Source organism: Chrysochloris asiatica, unplaced genomic scaffold (assembly GCF_000296735.1).
Source record: "Chrysochloris asiatica unplaced genomic scaffold, ChrAsi1.0 scaffold00178, whole genome shotgun sequence".
NCBI classification, from domain to species: Eukaryota; Metazoa; Chordata; class Mammalia; order Afrosoricida; family Chrysochloridae; genus Chrysochloris; species Chrysochloris asiatica.
The window spans coordinates 2,070,164-2,093,641 of record NW_006408696.1 but is presented as its reverse complement, the minus strand read 5'-3'; the positions used below and the strand labels follow the sequence as shown (position 1 = coordinate 2,093,641).

The 23,478-nt window shown below is 42.9% G+C and overlaps 1 protein-coding gene and 1 pseudogene across 2 annotated transcripts in view; one reads left to right on the top strand and one right to left on the bottom strand.

Annotated features, from left to right (window-relative positions):
- The window catches only part of OTOA (otoancorin), an 84,088-nt gene extending 64,560 nt beyond the window's left edge, over positions 1–19,528 (bottom strand). For both annotated transcript variants that reach the window (XM_006871951.1, XM_006871952.1), the window contains exons 1-8: positions 19,438–19,528; positions 18,851–18,879; positions 18,728–18,758; positions 18,584–18,611; positions 16,671–16,758; positions 11,984–12,115; positions 6,533–6,768; positions 2,001–2,104 (exon numbers count right to left, since the gene is read on the bottom strand). In XM_006871951.1, coding sequence (XP_006872013.1) covers positions 2,001–2,104; positions 6,533–6,768; positions 11,984–12,115; positions 16,671–16,758; positions 18,584–18,611; positions 18,728–18,758; positions 18,851–18,879; positions 19,438–19,528 — 739 coding nt within the window. The remainder of the gene's footprint in view (positions 1–2,000; positions 2,105–6,532; positions 6,769–11,983; positions 12,116–16,670; positions 16,759–18,583; positions 18,612–18,727; positions 18,759–18,850; positions 18,880–19,437) is intronic.
- Positions 19,529–22,418: 2,890 nt separating this feature from the next.
- LOC102813745 overlaps positions 22,419–23,478 on the top strand; it is an 11,635-nt pseudogene continuing 10,575 nt past the window's right edge.

The window sequence follows — 23,478 nt, the reverse complement described above, 5'->3', positions numbered from 1 at the left end:
ATCAGGCTGCTAATCTCATGGTCAGCAGTTCGAAACTACCAGCCGTTACATGGGAGAAAGATGAGGCTTTCTGCTCCCATAAAGATTTACAGCCTAGGAAACCCTGTACAGGGTCGCTATGCGTCGGAACCGACTCCACGGCACATAACAACAACAACATCAGGACTGATCAGGAGAAAGATGAGGCTTTCTGCTCCCACAAAGATGCAGAGTCTCCGAAATCCCATACAGGGTCACAGTGAGATGGCGCTTAACAACAACACAGCATCAGGACTAGGAAGTTGAGTGACCTCTTCAGGGCGGTACAATGTGATACTCACGCTGATTCCTGAGGGCCGCACTTATGCACCAGGTGAAGGGAGTTCTGCTCCATACTGCAAATGCTGATTGTTACATTGCTTAGCATTCCTGATGTATCCTCCTTACACTGTAACCACCTGAAGTTTCCCTAGCACATTCCTACCTCAGAGTCCGTGCTTGTCCCTCTGCTGGAAAAGTCCTCCAGAGACTCACAAGGAGCCTAAATTTGGGTCTCCATTTAAATACTACCTCCCCAGGGAAGTCTTCCCTGATTCATTAGTCCATGGGTCAGCAAACTACAGTCCATCGGCCAAACCTGGTCTACTACCTATTTCTGTACAGCCCGAAAGCTAAGAATGTTTTTTTTTTTGCATTTTTTGTATTTTATCTTAGCTACCTAGTGCAGCTCTGGTAGCGTAAAGGGTTACAAGTTGAACTTCTAACTACAAGATTGGCAGTTCGAATCTACCAGTTACTCCACAGGAGAAAGATGAGGCATTCTGCTCCCATAAAGATTTACAGCCTCGGAACCCTATGCAGGGTTGCTATGAGTCGAAACCAATTCCACGGCACATACCCACCAACAACAATCATCTAGTGCTGTGGCTGAAATACCACAAGTGGCTGACATTAATGAACAAAAATGTATCTTCACATGGTTTAGAAGGCTGGAAGTCCAAATTTAGGGCACCAGCCTGGAATGGCCCTGTGTCTCTCTCTGTCCACATTGGGGAAGGGTCCTTATCTTGTTCCATTTCTGTTCCTGGGTTCCTTGATGATCATGTGACGTGTCTCTTCCCCTCTGTTGGCGCTTACTTTCTTGCTTGTTTGCTTAATCTGCTCCTTTGTTTCTCAAGACACTGATTTAAGACACAGTCTACACTGATAATGTTTTATTAACATGAGAAGAAACCGTACTCCCAACAGGATTACAACCCCATGTTATTGTTGTTAAGTGTTAAGTAGGTTCCCACTCATAAGGAGCCAGTATAGGGGTTCTAACTAGATTTCTATTCATAGGGAGGACTCCTGGGGTGGCCCAGTAGGATCAGCACTGGGCTTCAAACCACAAAGTTGACAGTTCAAATCCACCAGCCATTCCTCAGAAACCCTGTCCAGGATCACTAAGAGTCAGAACTGACTCGACAGCGTTTAAAAACAATAGGGGTTCCTAGGAGCGGCTGGTGGGTTTGAACCACCAAACTTGCAGTTAGCAGTCCAGTGCTCTGTACAGCACCATACCAGGACTAGGGGTTAGGATTTACAACACATATTTTTGGAAGACACAATTCAATTCATAGCACATGCTTAACTCATTGAAAGAAAAATCAAGAGAATAATATTTTGTGACATGTGAAATTCAAATTTCAGTGTTTATAAATAAAGTTTTATGGGAACACAGCCAGGCCCATTCATGTATTGTCTATGGCTGTGTTGCAGCTACAATGTCAGAGCTGAATAGCTGCGACAGAGATTGTATGGTTCACAAAGCCAAAAGGATGCCAGTCGAGTCAGACCTTGTATAGATAGGGTTTCTGAGGAGCAGCTGGTGAGTTTGAACAGCTGGCAGTCTAGTGCTTATCCTACAAAGCCATATCAGGACACAATTGGGACTAAAAATTATAAGAGACAAAGATGCAGCACTTCTTTTGAAGACAGACTGTTCCAAAGGGTCACCCCACATTTAAGAAGGGACTTACCAGTGATGTTGGACGATGTCTGCAAAATCCCGGTCATCCAGGAGTAGAGAGCTCTCTGGGAATGAGCTGAGGTTTGGTCATAGACATCTCTGAACACCGCAGATCTAAATGACAAAAACACAGGTGTCAATTAAGGAACAAACAGGTAGACCTTGTTCCAAAGTGTTTTCAGGTTAGGCACCAAAACAGTGCTATGTGGTACTATCTCCCCATTTTTTCTCTCTCTTCACAAATACCTTCCAAAGTGTGGCCTATACATATTGTCTCCACTTCCTTACCTCTTAGTCACTTCTTAAGTAACTGCAATGTGGCTTCCCTATTACACACTACTCCTATGGTCCAAGTCACCCATGACCTCCTTGTTGTCAAAACCAGAGATCTCAGTTAGTCCCAATATGACTTGACCTTTCAGCAGCATTTGCCCTGATGAGCCCCTTAACCCACCCTTCAAAATGCAATTGAGTCTCCTCATCCTAGAAGTCTTCCTCATGTGTACTCCATCCACCATGGGAAACAATGCTCCAAGGGACCATCCACAGACCTTTCCTAAACTTAAACCCCTCACTTGTAAATAGGCAAACTTCCTTCTCTAATTGTTTTTTCTTTATTTTTGGCAAGAGTAGGTGAAAGAGTACAGATAAGCTACTTTAAGATTTCCAAAAGGCAAACTTCAGGAAACAATCTGCCCATTTACAAACTTCCTAACTCTATCATCACCTACTAGTCTGGCCAAGGACAAGTTAGTTCATCTCTCTGTGCCTCTGTTTCCTTGTCTGGAAAATGGGCAGGAGATGAATGGTGTCTTTATCATGAGGAGAAGAGGGATGAAAGGGTAGAGTGGAATGAGACAAGGACTAGAATTCAGACAACCTGAGTTGAGTTGAGATTAAGTCAAGTTCCATGAGGCCCAGTCACCTCAGGGATGCCAAGCCTGAGTTTCTTCATCTAAGAAAGCCATTAGGCTGGCTTCAGGGAAAATAGGGATATATTCCAGATTCCCCATTCAGGAGCTGGAAATCTAGAGTCAGGCAAAGTTACATCTGTGTTTTTCTATTATCATTTTGCCCACAAGGCTGGACACTATCCCCTGCTTCTTATTCGGGGTCTACATAAAGTTAGCTGGCGCAGTGGACCTTTGTGGAGTTTACTTCCACGCCCCATCTCTCATGACAACTTCAGTTCTTCCTGGGGAAACCACACTACTCCCATTCCTGGTCCATGATTGGTTGAGGTTGTGACCCACATCTGAGCCATTCAGCTCATTAGCTCCCTTAGCAACAGTGACTAACTCAAGGATGGGCACAGTGCCTGTCTGAACCGATGAGAATCAGCTCTAGAGAACTGTTTGGAGCTGTTAGGAAGAGACGCCTGACACACTTAGGAGGTAAGCCTGGAACTGCCTATGCCGCCACATCTGTCTGCCTGAGCCAAAGATGTTCTCATGGCATCATTGGACCCTCTAGATCCAGCAGGAGAGTGTGATGACTCAGTATAATAAGCACTGGACTGTGAACCACAAGGCAGCTGGTCTCAGCCCACCAGTAGTGCCCACAAAGAATTACAGCCTCGGAAACCCTATACAGGGCCACTATGAGTCAGAACCAACTGGACAATACTTAATAGAAATAGAATAATAGAATCAGCTGTACCTGAATTCAGTCCTACACCTAAACTATTTGATTACATGATCCAATAATTCCCTTTTGGGATCCATCCAGATGCACCATGGTCAATAAACGGTCCCTCTGAATCATGTTCTGAGTGGATGGGGTGGGAGGAATGCTGGAATTAGAAGGGACTGTGCCATGGACTACAAAGCCAAGGAGCTTCATGGGATATACGTCTTGTCCAAAAAGAGGACAACATTGGGTCAGTGCATTGTCTGTTTCTCCTGCAGTCCTTTGGCAGAAAAAATAGAAAATAGCATCGCCAAGTCACTGTGGATAAGTTGGTCTGTTCCTGCTCCTAAATCATCCCTAAACTGATCTTAAGGCCCTAAAGGCTACAATTAGTAAAAAGAGAGAGTTGGGTGGTAACAGCGCCAGTTGTTGTTAAGTGCTGGGGAGTCGGTTCCAATCCATAGTGACCCTGTATAGGGTTTCCAAGGAGTAGCTGATGAGTTTGAACTGCTGACCTTGTAGTTCAAACCGACTTTGCAGTCCAGTGCTTTATCCCACAGCGCCACACCAGGTCGCACAGTGGGTTATGAGCTGGGCTACTAACCGCAAGGTCAGCAGTTCAAATCTACCAGCTGCTCCATGGGAGAAAGATGAGGCTTTCTTGCTCCCATAAAGGTTTCCAGCCTTGGAAACCCTGTACAGGGCACTATAAATTGGCACTGATGTGGCACACAACCACCACCGTAAAAGAATTAGACATGGCAACAATGCCTTCTTGTTGTTAAATGCCATCGAGTCACTGCTGACCCAAAGTGAGCCTGTTGTTGTTGTTAACTGCTTTCGAGTCAATTCCGACCCATAGCGACCCTGTATAGGGCTTCCAAGGAGCAGCTGGTGAGCTTGAACCACTGACCTTGCAGTTCAAATAACTTTGCAGTCTGACGCATTAGCCCATAGAGCCACACCAGAACTCCAAAGTGAGCCTACAGCCCTTCAAATCCTAGATTGGTGTTGTTATGTACCGTGGAGTCAGTTCCTACTCATAGACACACTGCACAGGGTTTCCAAGGCTGTAAATCTTTATGGAAGCAGAAAGCCTCCTCTTTCTCCCGCGGAACAGCTGGTAGTTTCGAACTGCTGACCCTGAGGTTAGCAGCCCCAATTTGTAACCACTACACTATCAGAGCTCCTTTCAAAAAGGAGTCATTTTCTCCTTCTAAGAGAGCAGGCTAGATAATAATGTTTGTTAGCACCCATACACATATACACTTGGGGAGGTCACCTAATTAGATAAATACTCTAATTATACTTGGGGAGGTCACCTAATTAGATAAATACTCTAATTAGGTGATCTCCCCAAGTGCAATTGTATATGAGACTGGGTGCTAACAAACATTATTACCTAGCCTGCTCTCTGAGAAGGAGAAAATTACTCCTTGTGGGGAGGGGGGTTGGCAGCCCTTCTACTTTCCCTCAAGGAGACTGTCTCAGTTTAGTGATGAAGGGACTGGTCTCTGGAGCAGGGTATCATGCTTGGTAAAGCAGAGGGTCAGCAATAAAGGGAAAACCATCAACGAGATGAATTAACAACAACATGCTCAAACAGAATGCTTTCACGAGTGGCGCCGGATCAGGCGGTGTTCTGTTCTGTTGGCAGAGTCACTATGAGTCCAAACCAACTTCCTACATCCTTCTCCTAACAACAGTATGTCTTTACTAAACCCAAAGAGCTGCCATAGGATCCACTCTAACTCACGGTGACCTCTTGTGTGTCAGAGTAGAGCTATGCTCCTTAGAGTTTTCAATGGTTGACTTTGGGAAGCTAGATCACTAGACCTTTCTTCTGACTCATCTCTGGGTGGTTAGCAGTCAAGAGCATAAAGCAATTGCACCACTCAGAGACTCCAGAGGTTTTCGGCATATGCTAATCTCCTTCCAGTTGTGGTGTTGGCTAAGAATATTGAATATACTGTGGACTGCCAGGGGAACGGACAAATGAATCTCAGAAGAAATACAACCAGGATGCTGATTAGAAGCAAGGATGGTGAGACTTTAGACACATCCCCAAGAAAGGCCAGTCACTTAAAATGGACATCATGATTGGTACAGTGGAGACTCTGTGGAGGTGAAGGAGGCCCTCGGTGAGAGGGATCGATCCAGTGGCCAAACAATGGACTCAAACAGGGCCCTGATGACGAAGACAGTGCGGGAGCAGACACTGTGTCCTGTTGTCCATAAGGTCACTATGAAGCACAGTCTAGTCAGAGTCAAACAACGACAGCAAATCTCCTTTGTTAAGTACGAGAATAAGCCCTCCACTCCAAGCCTTAGCCAGGAAACACAACTACAATGTAGTGACATTTTCGTTTCCATCGTATTAACTTTTATGGCTACAAATAATACTGGTTTCCCGTTTATAGTGATGATATCAACTTTACATCTTAAATAATTATTTCAAGTAAAAGAGTCCATATAAAGAAAAGCAGTATTAATGTAAAGCAGTGCCTAGTGTTGATATTGTAATGCGTCGCTGAGTTGATTCCAACTCATAGTGACCTTCCAGGACAGAGAAGAACCGCCCCCATAGGGTTCCCTAGGTTGCATGGACTCTTTAAGGGGACAGATTGCCAAGTCTCTCCTCCCACAAAGTCACTGGTGAGTTTTAATGACTGGCCCAGGGCTTCACCACGGCATTACCAGGGCTCAGCTATGGCTAAAACTGTGAGGATTGAACACGAGGGAGTAACATTTGGGAGACATTGTTTTTATCAAATCATGTCATAAAACAAATTTTAAACTTCTACTCCAGACTTCACATCTGAACCTATCCCCATCTGTCTGCTCCCCCTTGAATTCTCACAAGGTTGCTGTGAGTTAGGGCAGGGAGTTAAGAGGGTTGGAACCTGTACTCACAGGTTCTTAAAGGCGTCCTCGCGAAGATCCCGGGGCAGCCTCTGTGTGATGTCTGGCTGCAGCAAACTGCCTGAGGAGCCCCTCAGCATCTTGCCCAGGATCTCCACACACTCCAGGGCATTTAGAACCTGAAAACACCTCTCCAGTGTGACCAGAAACAGGCTGCGGTTCACACCAGGGCTCTGCAAGGCTCCTTCCCGAAGCTCTCCAAGGTCAATGACAATGTCATCCAGTTCCTGCAGGAATGAGAGATGCCAGGGTTGTCTGAGAGCTGGTTCTCAATTTGGAAGCCCTCAGAGAGAGCATGCTCTGTCGCTGTGGGGAAATGGAGAGCTACTGTTTAACGATCTAAGTTGGCTATGAGTCAGAATCACCTCGATGGTAGTAGGTTTGGTTTCATTGGTTTAACACCATGCTGCTATGTACGATCTTCTAGAACTCTCCATCACCTCTTCCACCCACATTAGGTGATTTCTCACCATCCAGACACACTTTGGCTGTTACACTTAATGCCTCTGCTCTCACAGGAAGGCATTTTCCATCTCCTTCTAGAGAAATCCAAAACCAAAAAACAAAACAAACCAATTGCCTTCAGGTTGATTCCATGTGTCCCAGAGTAAGTAGAACTGGATTCCACGGGTTCGCCAATAGCTGTGACCTCTCAGAAGACCACAGACCTTTCTTCTCTGGGTGGGTTTGAACCACCAACCTTTCAGTTAGTTTGTGGTTCAACAATTTCTGCATTCTTTTGGGTCACCTTTGGAATGGGAACAAATATGGGCACAACAACTAGTTGGTCAGGTAGCTCTTTTCCATATTTCTTGGCATAGACGAGTGAGCGCCTCCAGTGTGGCATCAGTTTGCTGAAACATTTCAATTTCTATTCCATCAACTGCTGGAGATTTGTTTTTCACCAAGACCTTCAATGCTGCTTGTACTTCTGCCTTAAATACCATCAATTCTTAATGACTGAACATGGACCAATTCTTTTTGGTACAGTGATGCTGTGTATTCCTTCTATCTTCTTTTAATACTTCCAACATCATTCAATATTTTGCCTATTGAATCCTTCAATAATGTAACCCAAGGCTTGAATTTTTTTTCTGCCGCTTGAGAAATGCTGAGTGTGTTCTTTGCTTTTGGTTTTCTAACTCCACTTCTTTGCACATTTCATTACAATACTTGAACTTTTCTTCAAGAGCTGCTCATTGAAATTTTCTAATCAGCTCTTTTACTTCCTCATTTCTTCCATTTGCTTCTTTGGCTTCCCGATGCTCACGAGCAAGTTTCAGTCTTTTCCGACATCCTTTTGAAACAGACCATCAATTGGTTATGTGCGAGTTTAGGCTGAAGCTGAAGAAAATGAAAACAAATCCACAAGAGCCAAAATCATGACCTTGAACACATCCCACTGAAATTAGAAATCACCTCAAGTACAGAGTTGATGCATTAGACACTGATAACCAAAAACCAGAAGAGTTATGAGATGAGATCAAGAATATCATATAGGAAGAAACAAAAGGTCATTAAAAAAGCAGGAAAGAAAGAAAAGAGGAAAACGGATGCCAAAGGAGACTCTAAAACTTTTGTTTGAGCATAGTGAAGCTAAAGCAAACAGAAGAAATGAGGAAATGAAAGAGCTGAGCAGAAAATTTCAAAGGGCAGCTCAAGAAGACAAAGTGAAACACTAGTGAAAAAAGCAGACTTGCCGTTAGAAAACCCAAAGGGAAGAACACGCTCAGCATTTCTCTAACTGGAAGAACTGAAGAAAAATTCAAGCCTTGACTTGTAATATTGAAAGATTCACTGGACAACACATTGACTGACTCAGGAAGCATCAAACAAGATGGAAGAAATATACATATTTACTATTCCAAATAGAACTGATTGGTGAAATCAAAGGCAACATTTGCCTAAGGACGAAGTTGAGAAGGGATGGGAAGGTGGGTGGAAGCAGGATAACTGCTATTGCGTGGAAGGGGTTGCAATCATTGAGATGAAACAAAGTGTGTGATTTGTTGAATGTAAAGCTGATGATCTTTGTCTGGAAACCTTCACTCAATTCACAATAAAAAGTTAAAAAATAAAAAAGAAGAAGAAAAATTGGTCGATGCTTAACCAGTAATGATATGCAAGAGGAAGCATATAATTCAGAACCAATAGCACAGAAGGAAGAAGTCCAAGCTGCACCGAGGGCACTGGCAATAATCAGGGCTCCAGGAATAGATGAATTATCGATTGAAGTGTTTCAGCAAACTGATGAAGCGCTGGAGACGCTCACTTACCTAGGTCAAGAAATTTGGAAAACAGCTACCTAGCCAACCAGTTGGGAAAGATCCATATGTGTGACCCTTCCAAAGAAAGGTGACCCAACGGAATGCAAAAATCATGAAACAATAACTTAATATCACATGCAAGTAAAATTCTGCTGAAGACAATTCAAGAATGGTTGCAGCAGGGAGTTGTCAGATTCAGAAGAGGATATGGAAAAAAAGGTATCATTCCTGACATCACAAAGATCTTGGCTAAAATCAGAAAAATGTTTATGTGTGCATTAAACTGTGTGGCTCATAACAAACTACAGACACCACTGTGAAGAAGGAGTGTTCCAGAACAATGAATCGTGCTCAGACAGTACCTGCACATAGACCAAGAAGCAGTTATTCAGACAGAATAAAGGGAGACTGAATGGTTTAAAATCAGGAATGGTATGCACCAAGGTTGTATATCCCTTCACCATACTTAGTCCATCTGTACGCTGAGCACATAATCCGGGAAGCTGGATTCTATGAAGAAAAATGTGGCATCAGGATTGGAGTAAGACTCATTAACAACCTGTGATATGCAGATGACGCAACCTTGCTTGCTGAAAGCGAAGAGGACTTAAAATAGTTACTGATGAAGATTACAGACTACAGTCTTCAGTACAAATTGCACCTCAATGCAGAGCAAACAAAACCCCTCAGTACTGGGCCAATAAATGACATCATTATAAATGGAGAAAAGATTGAAGCTGTCAAAGACTTCATTTTGCTTGGATCCACAACCAGTTGCTCATGGAACAGCAATCAAGAAATCAAATCACATTTTATTTTAAGCAAATCTACTGTATTCAAGAGCAAAGATATCAATGTGAGGACTAAGGTGCACCTAACCCAAATCATAGTGTTTTTAATCGCCTCATATGCATATGAAAGTTGAACAATGAATAAGGAAGACCATAGAAGAATTGATGCATTTGAGTTACGGTGGCATACAAGAATACTGAAGGTACCAATGACTATCAGAAGGACAAAAAAAATCTGTGTTGGAAGAAGTATGGCTAGAATGCTCCTTAGAAGCCAGGGTGGCGAGATATCGGCTCTCATGCTTTGAACGTATTATCAGGAAAGATCAAGGTAAAGTGGAGGGTCAGCAAAAAACAGGAAGACCAACCGAAACAATTGTGGGCATGGCATAAGACCAAACAGTGTTTTGTTCTGTTGCGCATGGGGTTGCTATAAACCAGAACCCACTAGATGGCACCTAACAACAACCACAACATTGAATTTCTATCTAAGCATGTAGTTTCAGATGCTGGATTATCTGAAGAATGTAGCATCAGGTTTGGAGGAAGACTCATTCACAACCTGTGATATGCAGATGACACAACCTGGCTTGTTAAAAGAAAAGAGGGCTTTTAAAGCTTACTGCTGAAGATCAAAGACTGCAGCCTTCAGTATGCAGTGTACCTCAATGTAAAGAAAACAAAAACTCTCAGGACTGGGCCAATAAATAACATCATGATCAACAGATGATAAACAGAGAAAAGATTCAAGTTGGCAAAGACTTCATTTCGCTTGGATCCACAGTAAATGCTCAAAGAAACAGGAGTCAGTACAACAAACGACATATTACATTAGGTATATCTCTTTAAGGCGTTCAAGAGCAACGATGTCAATCTGAGGATTAAAGTGCATCTGAAAATTTCAGAGTATTTTGGTATTTTCAGTCATTGCATGTGAAAGTTGGAAAATGAATAAGGAAGACTGTAGAAGAATCAATCCATTTGCATTTTGGTGTTGGCCAAGAATATTGAATGTACCACGGACTACCAGAAGAACAAACAAATCTGTCTTGGAAGAAGTACAGCCAAAATGCTCTTTAGAATCCAGGATGGCAAAACTTCATTTCTAGTTCTTTGGGTATGTTGTTGGAGAAGAACATCATGCTAGGTAAAGTGGAGGGTCAATGAAAAAGAGGATGGCCCCCAACAGATGGACTGACACATCGGCAGCAAGAGTGGGCTCAAACATAACAGTTCTGAGGATGGCACAGGACCAGGCAGTGTTTCATTCTGCTGGGTATAGGTCGTGATGATTCAGAACTGACGAGATGGCACCTAACATCAGCAACAGGTTTTCACAAGGAGTGAATGACCGCTCACTAACAGGTGGGTGGTTAGAGCCTACTACCCACTCCCTAGGATAAAGGACAATCTGCATCAGTAAAGATGACAGCTTTGGGAACCTTAGAGCATCACCATGTGTTCGAGTCCATTATAAAATAGTGTGCTGACCTAACTGTGGTAAACCCTCAACATACATTAACCCATCTCTTTCTCATAGACCACCATCCCACCTTTTTCCATATGTCAGCACTGCCTTCACTTTTATGTCATATTCTTCATTACAAATTTTTTCAACTTAAATCCACATCAAAGGAAAATATTATATCCCTACCAATCTCAGAGTCTTGGTGTGGTGCAGTGGGTTAATGAACTGGATTGTAAAGTCGGTTTGAAATGCAACATTAGCCATTGAAGCTCACCAGCAGCTCCTCGGAAACCTTATACAGGTTCGATATGGGTCGGAACCGACTTGACAGAATTTAACAACAACAACACCAAACTCACTGGCTTAAAGTGTTCATTATATTTTAGTAATTGACATTAAAATAAAAGCATAATGATCAAAATGTGTATATGCCTCAACTCCTTTGGGGAAACAGTGTGGTCTAAACTGTCTCCAACAAAAAATTTTTTCCAAACCTCACCTTCCAGATCCCAAGGACCTCTGGGTCCCAAGGCTTTGCTTTGCAATGACTAACTTCATTTTATAAAGCAGATCCGTGTCTGGTTAGTGTCTCCCTTGTGGACTGCAAGCTCCTGGAAGACAGTCTTTCTGCTCTGAATCCAGTGCTTACTGTTGCACAGTCATTATTCATGAATGTTTACTGAATCGGTGTTTACAGGGAGGTCCTCAGGTCCCTCTCATTTCTTAGTACTGATATGAATATTTGAGCTTTGGAGAAAATATCAGAACCAAGAATCCGAGGATTCCAGTGAGGTTGGGCAGGGAGAAAAATGGAAAGAGGGATATATAAGGGACAAGTCTTCTACAGACTCATTCAATTCAACAAATAACCCCTGGTCTGGACTTCTCTGCTCCCAGGAGGCCACGGACATCTCACCAAGCGGTCCTTCTTGTCTTCTAAGAGCCACTTCATGGCTGTGCGGAACTGCGGAGCGTCTGTTTGCCTCAGGTCCTCCAGCAGCTGCTGAGGCCGGTACAAACGCTGCTCCAGGTGACTTTCCACGGCTGCCTAGATGTGCCAAGACAGGGGAGTTGGCCAGGACAGAAAGACAGACGCTCACGATCAGCAGCACCATGGCTATCAGCCCAGGCAAAGACCATAAACTGGCATCCTACAGACATGTTCCCTCCAGCCAGCCCTCAAATGTTTCACTAGCTGCCAACATTTACAAATCAGGGATTGAAATCACTGAGTCTGGATTTCTAACTTCTCTTGGAAAATACAAAGATCTGTCAACTCTGTGCATACTCTTCTAACTGGTGCTAACCAGAGGGACCACAAGCAGTTGCTCACTGAAATTACTCTCCAGCTCTCCACAGGCCAACCAGCCTGAGTGCCCCATTACAAGGCCTACCTGGTCCTGTAGGTAACTGAGTTTTCAAGTCCAGAGCGGCTGGCCTCTTCCCAGAAAGCTCACTATCCCAGATAGGCGCTGCATCAAACTCTTCCCATGAGTCACACACAGAAGTAAAAGTCCTGTAGCGTGGTCACAGCGCCTATGACGCCCCCTCCAGGCGTATCTTAAGAGGGGATTGTTTTCTAAATCTCCCTTACACAAGATGCTCTAAGAAGCATAGGGTTGTGTGATGAGAAAGATGTGGGTCCTGGAACTAGACTTCTTGCTGTCAGCTGCCATCAAGTTGGCCCCCAACTCCTGACAACTCCCCACACCATGGGATCCGGTATTCACTGGTCAATTTTTTGTAACAAGATAGCCAGGCTTTTCTTCCAGAACCAGATTGTTATTGTTGTTGTTAAGTGCCATCTAGTCAGTTCTGACTCATAGCAACCCCATTTAGGGCTTCTGAGGAGTAGCTGCTGGGTTTGAACCACCGACCTTGCAGTGAACAGTCCAGGGCTGCTTCTATAGCACTACACCAGGAACACCAGAGCCAGATCGTCATTATTGTTTGGTACCATAGAGTTGGTTCCGACTCATGGCGACCCTGTATAGGGTTTACGAGGAGTGGCTGGCAGGTTTGAACCACCACCTTACGGTTCAAACCTACCTTGCAGTCCAGTGCTTATCCTACAGCGCCACCAGGACCAGATTACCATGTGCAAATCCCTGCCTTGCCACTTTGTAGCTGTGTGTCTTTGGATAAATTACTTAACTAGGGTTGCCAGATTAAATACGGGATGCCCAGCTAAATTTGAATTTCAGATAAATAACAAATAACTTTTTATTATAAGCATGCCCAAAGTATTACAGGGCACATACTTGCCCTAAGAAACTTATTCCTTTTTTATATACAATTCTAATTTACTGAGTATCCTGTTTTGTTTTCCTGTTACATCTACACTAGCGTCACTAGGCCTGTTTTCCACATCTGGAAAACAGGGGTACTAATAGGACTTACCATGTAGGTTTGTAAAATGGATTAAGCGAAGGGGCCGAGTGTTTACAACCATGCCTGGTATACAGTAAATGCTCAGTAAGGGTCCTCCATAAGCTGAGGAATTGTTTACTTACTGTCCACTAGAATGAAGCCAGCGCATGTGGGTGGGAATCATGACTGTCTTGTTCTCCACTGAGTCCATGGGCTGAAACTATGCCTGGCACAAAGTAGATGCTAGATACATAGACGTATAGATGTCAATGAAAAAAACATGCATGTGTGTGCGTGCGTGTGCGTGTACATGTGCTGTCCCTGAGTGGTGCAAATGGCTAAGTGCTTGGCTAGTAACCAAAAGGTTGGCAGTTCAGGACCACCTAGTGGTACCACATAAGAAAAACTTGGCAATCTCTTTCCAAAAGACCACAGCCACTGAAAACCCTATGGGATGCAATTCTACTCTGACCCATATGGATTTGCCATAAGTTTCTATAAAGAGAGGAAGGTGTCTCAGATTAAAGTGTATACATCTCAGAGAACAAACAAAATGGTGGATCAGGTGGAAGTGAAGTGAGGAGCTCCGTCAGCAACAACACAGAATACCCGACCAAGCAGGCTCAGGGGATGGTCCCAGAACTCTGAACCACATATAAAGGAATATTTAGAAGGTTGGAAGGCTCACAGCTGGGGGAATTTGTGGCAGGAGCAAGAAATCCATTGCTTTCTAGTCCGGTACGCTCGGCTGCTCCAGGAGCCACCATCTTGGGTGAGAACACGTGGGGGAAGAATCAGAGCAGCCACAGACACCCGGCAGAACCGCTGAGATAAAGGTGTGGACATTCTTTTCTTTTGATATCTGTTCATTGGTCCCTTGCTGTCTGCGCACCTCCATTCTGGTGACTATAGGGGTGCCTGAGCTAGTTACCCCAACCCTACCCTCGGAGGGTTCTACTACGCATGCGCACAGACCTCCTCGAAATGTAAAGAGACAGTTTCCAATTAAAACCAAACGGCCACAGCCGGCTCTGAACTGTTTATAACTAGAAAAAAGGCCTGAACAGGGATTGTGAGTGGGACAAGCAGACAAAAGAGGAAATAGGCTGAAAATTAAATCCTAAGTTACATCAAAATGACCAACAGTGGCATCTTGAAATTTCTCAAGAAGAAGAGTGAAAAGGGAAGCCCATTTCCTGATCACATCTACCTGGAGGCATTCAGAAAGCATAAAGAAATACCAAAATACACACCCATCTAAGTATTAAGGCCACAGATAACCCCTGAAGATGCCCAAAAAACAGAAGCAGACAACCATATCTGCACATGTCCAGAAATGAGATCAATTGACTGAGGCAAATAAGCTGGAAGCAGACCTGCACTCCACTAGAAAGGACATTCCCACTAGAAAGGACAAGCAGACTGGAACAGCTACAGTGACAGAAGATACATCTTCATGATGAACCTGACCTATACTCAGAGTGATAGTTACTCTAAATACCAACAGAGAGGGAAACAGTCTTCAAATCAAGTTTCAATGGTATCCCCTCTGTACACAGGGTAGATAGGGATGGGCAACTTAGACATTGGCTACCTAAAATGAGGGGGCAATAAAGGCACAAAGTGACTGGCTTACAAGGTTTCAAGAGGGAATTTAGTTTAAGAGTATGGTGGGAAGAAAGAGTCCCCACTGAATAACTGTCATCTTGTCTAGATGGGTCTGGTGAAAAGAGATGGGGATAAGATTCATAAGATTCAATAGTGAATAATTGTTATCATGACTAATTGTGACTGTCACAATTGTAAAGGTAGAAGTTTTGTAACAGAAACAGGGGAGTGGTTAATCTTACAGTCCAGAAACAGAGGACCCTAGGACTATCAAGAGAGGAACGCACAAGCAGAATGCGGGACCTTATCCAGAGAAGCAGCAGTGCCAGAGATGGAGGCAGAGATGGGGGCATGGAGATGGGGAAGCGGCTGAGGACTCTAGAATCCTGGACTAAGAAGAGAGGGACTAAGATCTGGTGGCCAGAAGCAGACTTGCAGAATGTGCCCTTTGGAGATGTAAATTATTATATATGCCTGAGTGGGTTTTTTGTTTGTTTGTTTTTAAAAAGCTGAAGTGGATAGAGAGAAATACTGTTGACTGATGGTACATGGAGGTGATTGTCATCATTGTAATGAAACAAGGTGTATGATTTGTTGAATGTAAACTGATGATATGCCCTGTAAGCTTTCACTCACTCCACAATAAAAACCTTAAATAAATTAAAATTTTTTTAAAATAAATAAAGAAATAATAAATACATAAAAATTAATAAATAAAGTGTATACATCTCATAGAACCCTTATTGCTAACAAGGAAAGGGGAGGACATGCTCCTGTTTGTGCTACCACAGACTGACAGATGTACATAAATACAGATGCCTCGAGGTCATCCATCACCTCCCATTCCCGGTGTCCTGGTAAGTGGCTAACATCCAACACTGTGACTATAGTTCTGATGTGACCTTTGGCTGATATTTTTGTTTCCATTAAAGAGCAGGAAGAAATGGAAGACACAATGACATCCATCAGCGCGCGCTTCACTAGTTTGTCAATGAGGTGACTTCTTTGTTGGAGCAGAAAACTGTTACATTTTTTGTGGTGAAAATACACACGTCGAAACATTGCTAACTCTGCTTCCACATTTACAATTCAGTGACAATGATTACTAGTGTATCGCTCAGATAAAAATTGCTTCTTTAATACTGAACAAAGAGCTCCTCAGTTTTCTGGGTGCTTCACAATGTAGTGGCTACAGACACATTATGAACACTTTCTCCATCACGTTCTTAAATCTAGACAATCGACAAAACATTGCATCAAACCCCAGTCTGCAGAATTCACTAATTCCCATGTGGCGCTGTGGGTTTACACGTCAGACTGCAAAGTCATTTGAGCTGCAAGGTCGGTGGTTCAAGCTCACCAGCTGCTCCTTGGAAACCCTATACAGGGTCACTATGGGTCGGAATTGACTCGATGGCTCTTAACAACAACAACAACAACAACAAATTTTTCCACCAGAATTGATTTCAAGTGGCCAATGTGACGTCACTGAGAGTAGACGTGAGCCACTGTGACTGAGCGTGAAGTCGGTTTCTCTCCCGGCCCACTTCTCCACCTTACCTGGCCCACGTTTGCAACCCCTGAGCACTCAGCAGGATTCAGAGGGATGAAGTTCAAGTACGCACCTGCAGGCTGGTGATGGTGAAGGCAACATTCTGTGAATTCAGATAGGCCAGGACTCTGTGGGACTGGCCTGCTGTCCACATGTGAGAGCTGCAAAGAGAAAAATCACAAGTGGTCCCCCTATAAGCAGAGCTACAGTAGCTGTCCAGAGAGGATGGAGGGAATGAACCAAGGATACCAGGAGCTCTGCCCTTTGAAGCAGGAAATTTGTTAACCTGGCCCCACGAAGGGAAGTGTCTAATCCTACGACTCTGCCTGGATTCCACTCTCTCAAAGATGATGATCAATTTCTGAAATATCTGAAATATTCTAATTCCCCTAAGAGCCTGCTTAAATCCAAACCTACTGATTTAGAAAGCTGTCTTTACTATATTAAGTTCAAAAGGCAGGCACTATGTATCCCACGAGAGGCTGACATGTGCAGTTAGGAGAGTGGGCTCACAACCTGGGTTTGAATCCTGGCTCTACCACTTAGGCATATTTGCTTAAGTCTCCTTTCTATGAACTATGGATAATGAGAATTTAACCAGTTCACTTATGTAAAGTACTTAGAACACTGACTTCTTGTTGTTATGTGCCATGGAATCGGCTCCAACTATAGCGACCCTGTACAGGGTTTCCGAGGCTGTAAATCTTTACAGGAGCAGAAAGCCTCATCTTTCTCCCACGGAAGAGCTGGTAGTTTCGAACTGCGGACCTTGCAGTTCGCAGCCCAATTCGTAACCACTACGCTACCAGAGTGCCTTGAACACTGAGTAGCACACAGGAAATAAATGGTCGCTAATTTGGAGCCCTGGATTAGCACTGTGGGCTAATGCGTCGGACTGCAAAGTCATTTGAACTGCAAGGTCAGTGGTTCAAGCTCACCAGCTGCTCCTTGCAAACCCTATACAGGGTTGCTATGGGTCAGAATCAACTTGATGGCACTTAACAACAACAACAATTGCTTTTTAGGAGTCCTGGTGTGATACTGTGGATGAATGCACTGGACTGCAAGGTCGGAGGTTCAGACTCACCAGCCGCTCCTTAGAAACCCTATACAGGGTCACTATGAGCCAGAACTGACTTGACAGCACTTAACAACAACAATTGCCTTTTATAGCCTTATTTTTGTTGTAGATAAGTAAATGAATGAATAAAATAATTCATTAACAAAAATTTTATCTGAAACAATATATCCAAAACTATCCATTGGAATACTATTTATAAAGATCTTTCACCTTAACACAATGGGGTATCCCTGTCATGAGACCTCATGACCCCTATCTCTACTCCTTCATGGTGGTAGTGGTGGTTATGTGCCGTGGAGTCAGTTCTGACTCATAGCGACCCTGTAAAGGGTTTCCGAGGCTGTAAATCTTTACGGGAGCAGAAAGCCTCATCTTTCTCCCAGAGAACAGCTGATAGTTTCGAACTGCTGACCTTGAGGTTTGCATCCCAATTCGTAACCACTACGCTACCAGAGAACTCATCATATTAGAATTCTTATCAATATTTGTCGTTGCACAGTGCTGTCTCCCTGCGCCTGTCCCCAGGGCCCAACACAGGTAGTGTGTGCGGTATGCAGTAAACAGAACGGCAGCGAAGGGAATGGACCCTGGAGCCGGGCTGCTCTGTGCACAGACCAGCTCCCCCACCTCTTGGCTATGTGACCTTCATTATTCTGCACAGTGGAATAGCAGCAGGATCAGATGAGCTTAAACGGATAGAGTACTTACAGCAGGCATGGCTGCCAGAGTAAGGTATGACAGAGTGGAGGAAGAATACATGTGTCTACTTGAACACACATGTGCAATGATGGAAGTTTCTTCATTGTATGACATTTTACAATTAAGAAAGTTCCATCAAGAATTTTTATTAAAAATCTCTCCCATCTGCCCTCCCCTCCCCTCCCCTCCCCTCTAGGATGAGTTACCTTTGAAATTGTATGAGATCCAGTAATGCTACAATGGGAATCAAAGGCAAAGACAAGTTAAAAAGCAATCATTCCAGAGAGATCATAACTGCATTCTGCTTGAAATTCTTGGAAGAAGCAAATAGAACAGAGTGGGTACATTACCATTCAGATAGTTTCCCTCTATTATTTCTTCCTAAAAGGCACAGATAACATCAATTATAACATTCATAAAATTGGCATGTTCCAGTAGAGGGGATTTTGATCAAAAGAAAATGGAATACTTACTGCCATTTTTTGTAATAATGGATGCAAATCTGTAAGAAAGCCATTGAATGTATAACTAGATTTGAATGTGACCATCAAAAATACAAATATGGGTTAGGAAATGAGCCCAAAAAATCCACTCATGATGGAAGCTTTTGGTGAATTTTAACCATACCTGTGTCCAGCTGTACCCAGTATGGAAAAACCCTATCTCCAAAAAACCTTTTAGAATAATCCTAAAAATTCTTCATGTACGCAAATGCACACTCACACCCCCAAAAAAAACCACTGTAAGCAGGGGTGGGAAACGTCTAGCCTGTAGGCTGTATAAGGCCCATGAAATCATTTGGTCTGACCCTGCCAAGGCAACTGCAGTTCCAGCCATCACATCAGGGGGTGAGTTTATTAAATGTTTGACCAAATACAGCTGGCTAATTTTTAAGTCGATAATTTTGCATGGCCCACCAATGATGTTATACATTTTGGCAGAATAAAGGTTCCCTGCCCCTTCAGTCTAAAGCATCACGAACCTAAATTGATCTGTGCCAACCCACTGTATCCCCAACATGTGTAGAAACCATGTATGTGGTTCCCCCCTCAGGACTTACCCTGCCTGGGATTGGGGACTCTCCAGCTTGCCATTGTATGGCTCAGAAAAAGGAACAGGACAAGGGAGCATGTTCTAGAATCCGGAGACATTCTTCTGTGGTTAAAAAAAGCAGAAAAGTGGTTTTCTTTGGATTTAAAAAAAACTATTTAAGAACATTCAGAAGACAAAAGGAAAAGACAAATAGACCCAGAATCCCTTAAACTTGTTTATTTTTGTTTAGGTATTTTTAAATGTCTATCTACTTTGTTCCATCTGAACTCCTATCCTAGTCTACCTGCCATTGCTGTTGTTGTTGTTAAGTGCCATTGAGTTGGTTCGGACTCACAATGACGCTGTATAGGGTTTCCAAGGAGAGGCTGGTAGGTTTGAACCACTGACCTATCAGTTATCAAGCCAGTGCTTATCCTACAATGCCACACCAGGACTCCTTCCTCATACACTCCCCTCAACATAGCAAAGAGGAGTGGTTAAAAGCACAGAGTCTGGTATATCTGATAAGGAATTCATATCTGAATATTGAAAGAAGTCTTAGAATTGGAAAAAATGTAAAAAAGATACAAATTGAAACTTCACCAAAAAATTGTTGTTGTTAGGTGCCATAGAGTCAGTACCAACTCATAGCAACCCTATGTACAACAGAATGAAACACTGTCCAGTCCTGAGCCAACCTCACAATCGTTATTATGTTTGAGCCCATTGCTGCTTCCACTGTGTCAATCCATCTCGTTGGGGGTCTTCCTCTTTTTCTCTGACCCTCCACTTTACCAAACATGGTATCCTTCTCCAGGGACTGTTCCCTTCTGACAATGTGTCCGAAATGTGAGAGACAAAGTCTGGCCATCCTGGCTTCCAAGGAGCACTCTGGCTGTACTTCTTCCAACACAGATTTGTTTGTTCTTTGGGCAGCCCATGGCACTTTCAATATTCTCCTCCAACACTACCACTCACTGAGCAAGAACCAATACCAGCTCCTCCTATACCATCTGATCAACGACAGCAGCCAACACTGGCCAGGGCCATAATTAATTAAGGAATTAAAATAAATAAATTGGGACATATTAATCGAGGAATTAAATAAATGAGACATGGGGAAAACCTGTGCATGAAGAATTCATTGTCTTTGCAAAGCAACAATGAAATACTTTCTTTTCTTTTTCTTTTTCTTTCTTTCTTTCTTTCTCTCTTTGGATGGCAGAGCCACAAAGAGTTGTTTTATTATTTTTATGCACAGACCCCTAGTTGAATTTTTTCTCTTGTTAAATCATTCTCCGAATTATTCATGATTTTATTAGTATCCCTTTTACTTTAGATTTTTGACTCTCCTACACTTTAGTATATTTTCATTAAAAGTTAGAAGCCACACATTAGCTACATTTTATTCTACTTGTAATCATAGGTAGTTTTAATACTTATATTAACAACATTCTTAAGACTGCTAGGAGACAGGATTTGTCTATTGAATTCCTGCCAGCTTAGGTTTAGTGATTGTAAACATTCTTCCTTGTAGCCTTAGTTTAAGGCAATAAAGAATCCTAAACTTGAATAGCCAATAAGGGCTGTGGGTACAAGAATTTCTAAAAACAATTAGATAAAGGGTATGGTATATACAGATACTAAATAAAAAGTCTGACTTAGACTTTCTTAAATTAATGATCAGTAAATTAGAGAAGTTGTTTTTCATAACCTCAGTTTCCCTGATAAGTGTTTTTGTAGGCTATAAACAGATAGAGTATGGAAGAAGTTAATGGAGAGTTAATTGCACCTAACAACTAAAATTAACAAGATTTAACAGACAAAGGTTAAGAAATATGTGAAGGTTAACTTGTTTCCCATAGAAAAGAATAGATTTATGTATGAACAAATGTTTAACTAAAAGGTTTCAAGGCGCCTGAATGTCTCCTATGCCTTGAGATAATGTTTTTGCTGTAACTTCTCATCCCTGTTGTAAATTTAAGAATTGTAAACCATAAGGAATGTGCCTCAAGATAGATTGTACCTTGATGTCATTGATTACTATGAATGCAATGTTTTCTGTAATGGTATATAAGGGGGTTGTAAGACAGAACAGAGAGGTAGTAGTAGTAGTGACAAGAATAGGGGGAGAAGAAGGAATATGAGATGGAGAGGAGACGAGACAAGAATGGAGGGAGGATAGAGGGAGTAATGGAGAGAATGGAAGCTAGTAAAGGGAGCAGAAGAGGGGAGCAGGAGAGGAGAGAAGGGAAGCAGGAGCCAGGGGAAGGGAGAAAGGAAACAGAATATATGAGCAGGAGAGCAGGGGAGTAAAGAATGAGCGGGACAGTAAAGAATGAGAGAAGTAGAGTATTAGAGTAGCCATAGAAATAATAATAATAAAGCATGTAATGAGAAGATTTTGAATTTATTATGGCCTATGACTCCGTAATCCGCCGACGCCGCATACGCTTTTGGAAAAACCCTGGAATAAGTCTGCTGGGGCTGGCTCCCGGCACACCACCAGCCAAAATCACCCTAAACTGAGGTTCATGAACAAATGGAAAACAGCACATCCTTTCATTCTCTAACTACACCCAGAGGAGACAGTTGGTGAGAGTCTAAGACACATTAGCATATAGTCACCATTTAAATATAAATACAACAACACCAGGAGTCCTGGTGTGGAGCTGCAGGATAAGCGCTTGACTACAAGGTCAGTTTGAACCACAAGGTTGGCAGTTCAAACTCACCCACCACTCCTCAGAAACCCTATACAGGGTCGCTATATATGATTCCACAGCACTTAATAACAACAACACAATGTTCAGAGACAACAGAGAATTTTAACTCACAGGAGGAAACATGAGACAATGACTCAGCCCCAGTCACTGAGCCACCACTGAGGACTCAGCAGCCTCCCCCTGAATCCCCCTCACTTCCTGATGCCCTGCCCCCCTCCCAACCACCTTCTCCTGCCACCAACTTCATCAGGCCATTTGCACCAACGAAAAGGAAGTGTGTCATATGTCTGCTATCCAGAATCTCCACTCTTGCAACCCCTTTGCTGATGCAAGTAAGGGTGACAACCTGCTTCCTCCATTGAATTCTTATATTCATATAAGAATTCAACAGAGAAGCAGCAGGAAGACCCTTACTACTGTCCAAGGGATCGCTGATGATTATGATAAGAAGAAATGAGTGAAGGCATTGAAGAAGACATTTGCCTGCAATGGTACTGTAACTGAACATCCAGAATATGGAGAAGTAATTCAGCTACAGGATGACCAGTGCAAGAACATAGCCCAGTTCCTTGAAGACACTGGCCTGGCTAAGGACAACCAGCTGAAGGTCCATGAGTTTTAAGTGCTTGTGATTCACTGAAGCTTAAGTGAGGATTTCCTTACAATGAGTAGAAAGTTTCCTTCTGTCCCTTGCCACAAGTTTAAAACCTCACAGCTTGTATAATGCAGCTGTTTGTGGTCTACTTTTAACTTGGACTAGTGTAACTCCTTCATGCAATAAACTTAAATAAGCCATGGAAAAAAGAAAGAGAATGGCTCAAACAAATGGTCAATATTTCTGAGGAATAAAGCATGATGGAACTTACTGAAAAATAATTCAGAAGTGAGGGAGCCCAAGTACAGCCATTTTGAGACCAACCACCATAACTCTTAAATCTCTGTAGATTTCAATTTTCCAAGCTCCCAAAGTTAGCCCCTCCCAAACTCCACCCCCAGCAAGCCCCATTAGAGCCCTCAGCCTGTGGGGTGAGTGCTTCTGATTCTGGTCAGCAAGCCCCTCCCAGGTTTGTCTTCAATAAACCTGTCTTTGCTGTTGAGCCCACTCGCTGTCTCATTTCTCCATTTCTCTCATTTGACTCTAACAGAAAGAGTGATGTTTAGGTATCTTCAAAGAATTAACAGAAAGATCAAACAGAGCAAGGCAAACAAAGGAAAAAAATTAGAAGACTCCATTAAAACATTATAAGAAGAAACAAACAAAATCAGTGCAAATTCTGAAACAACACAAAACCTGCAATCAGAAATCCAGTAGATTCATGCTAAGATTTCAGAAATGGACAATA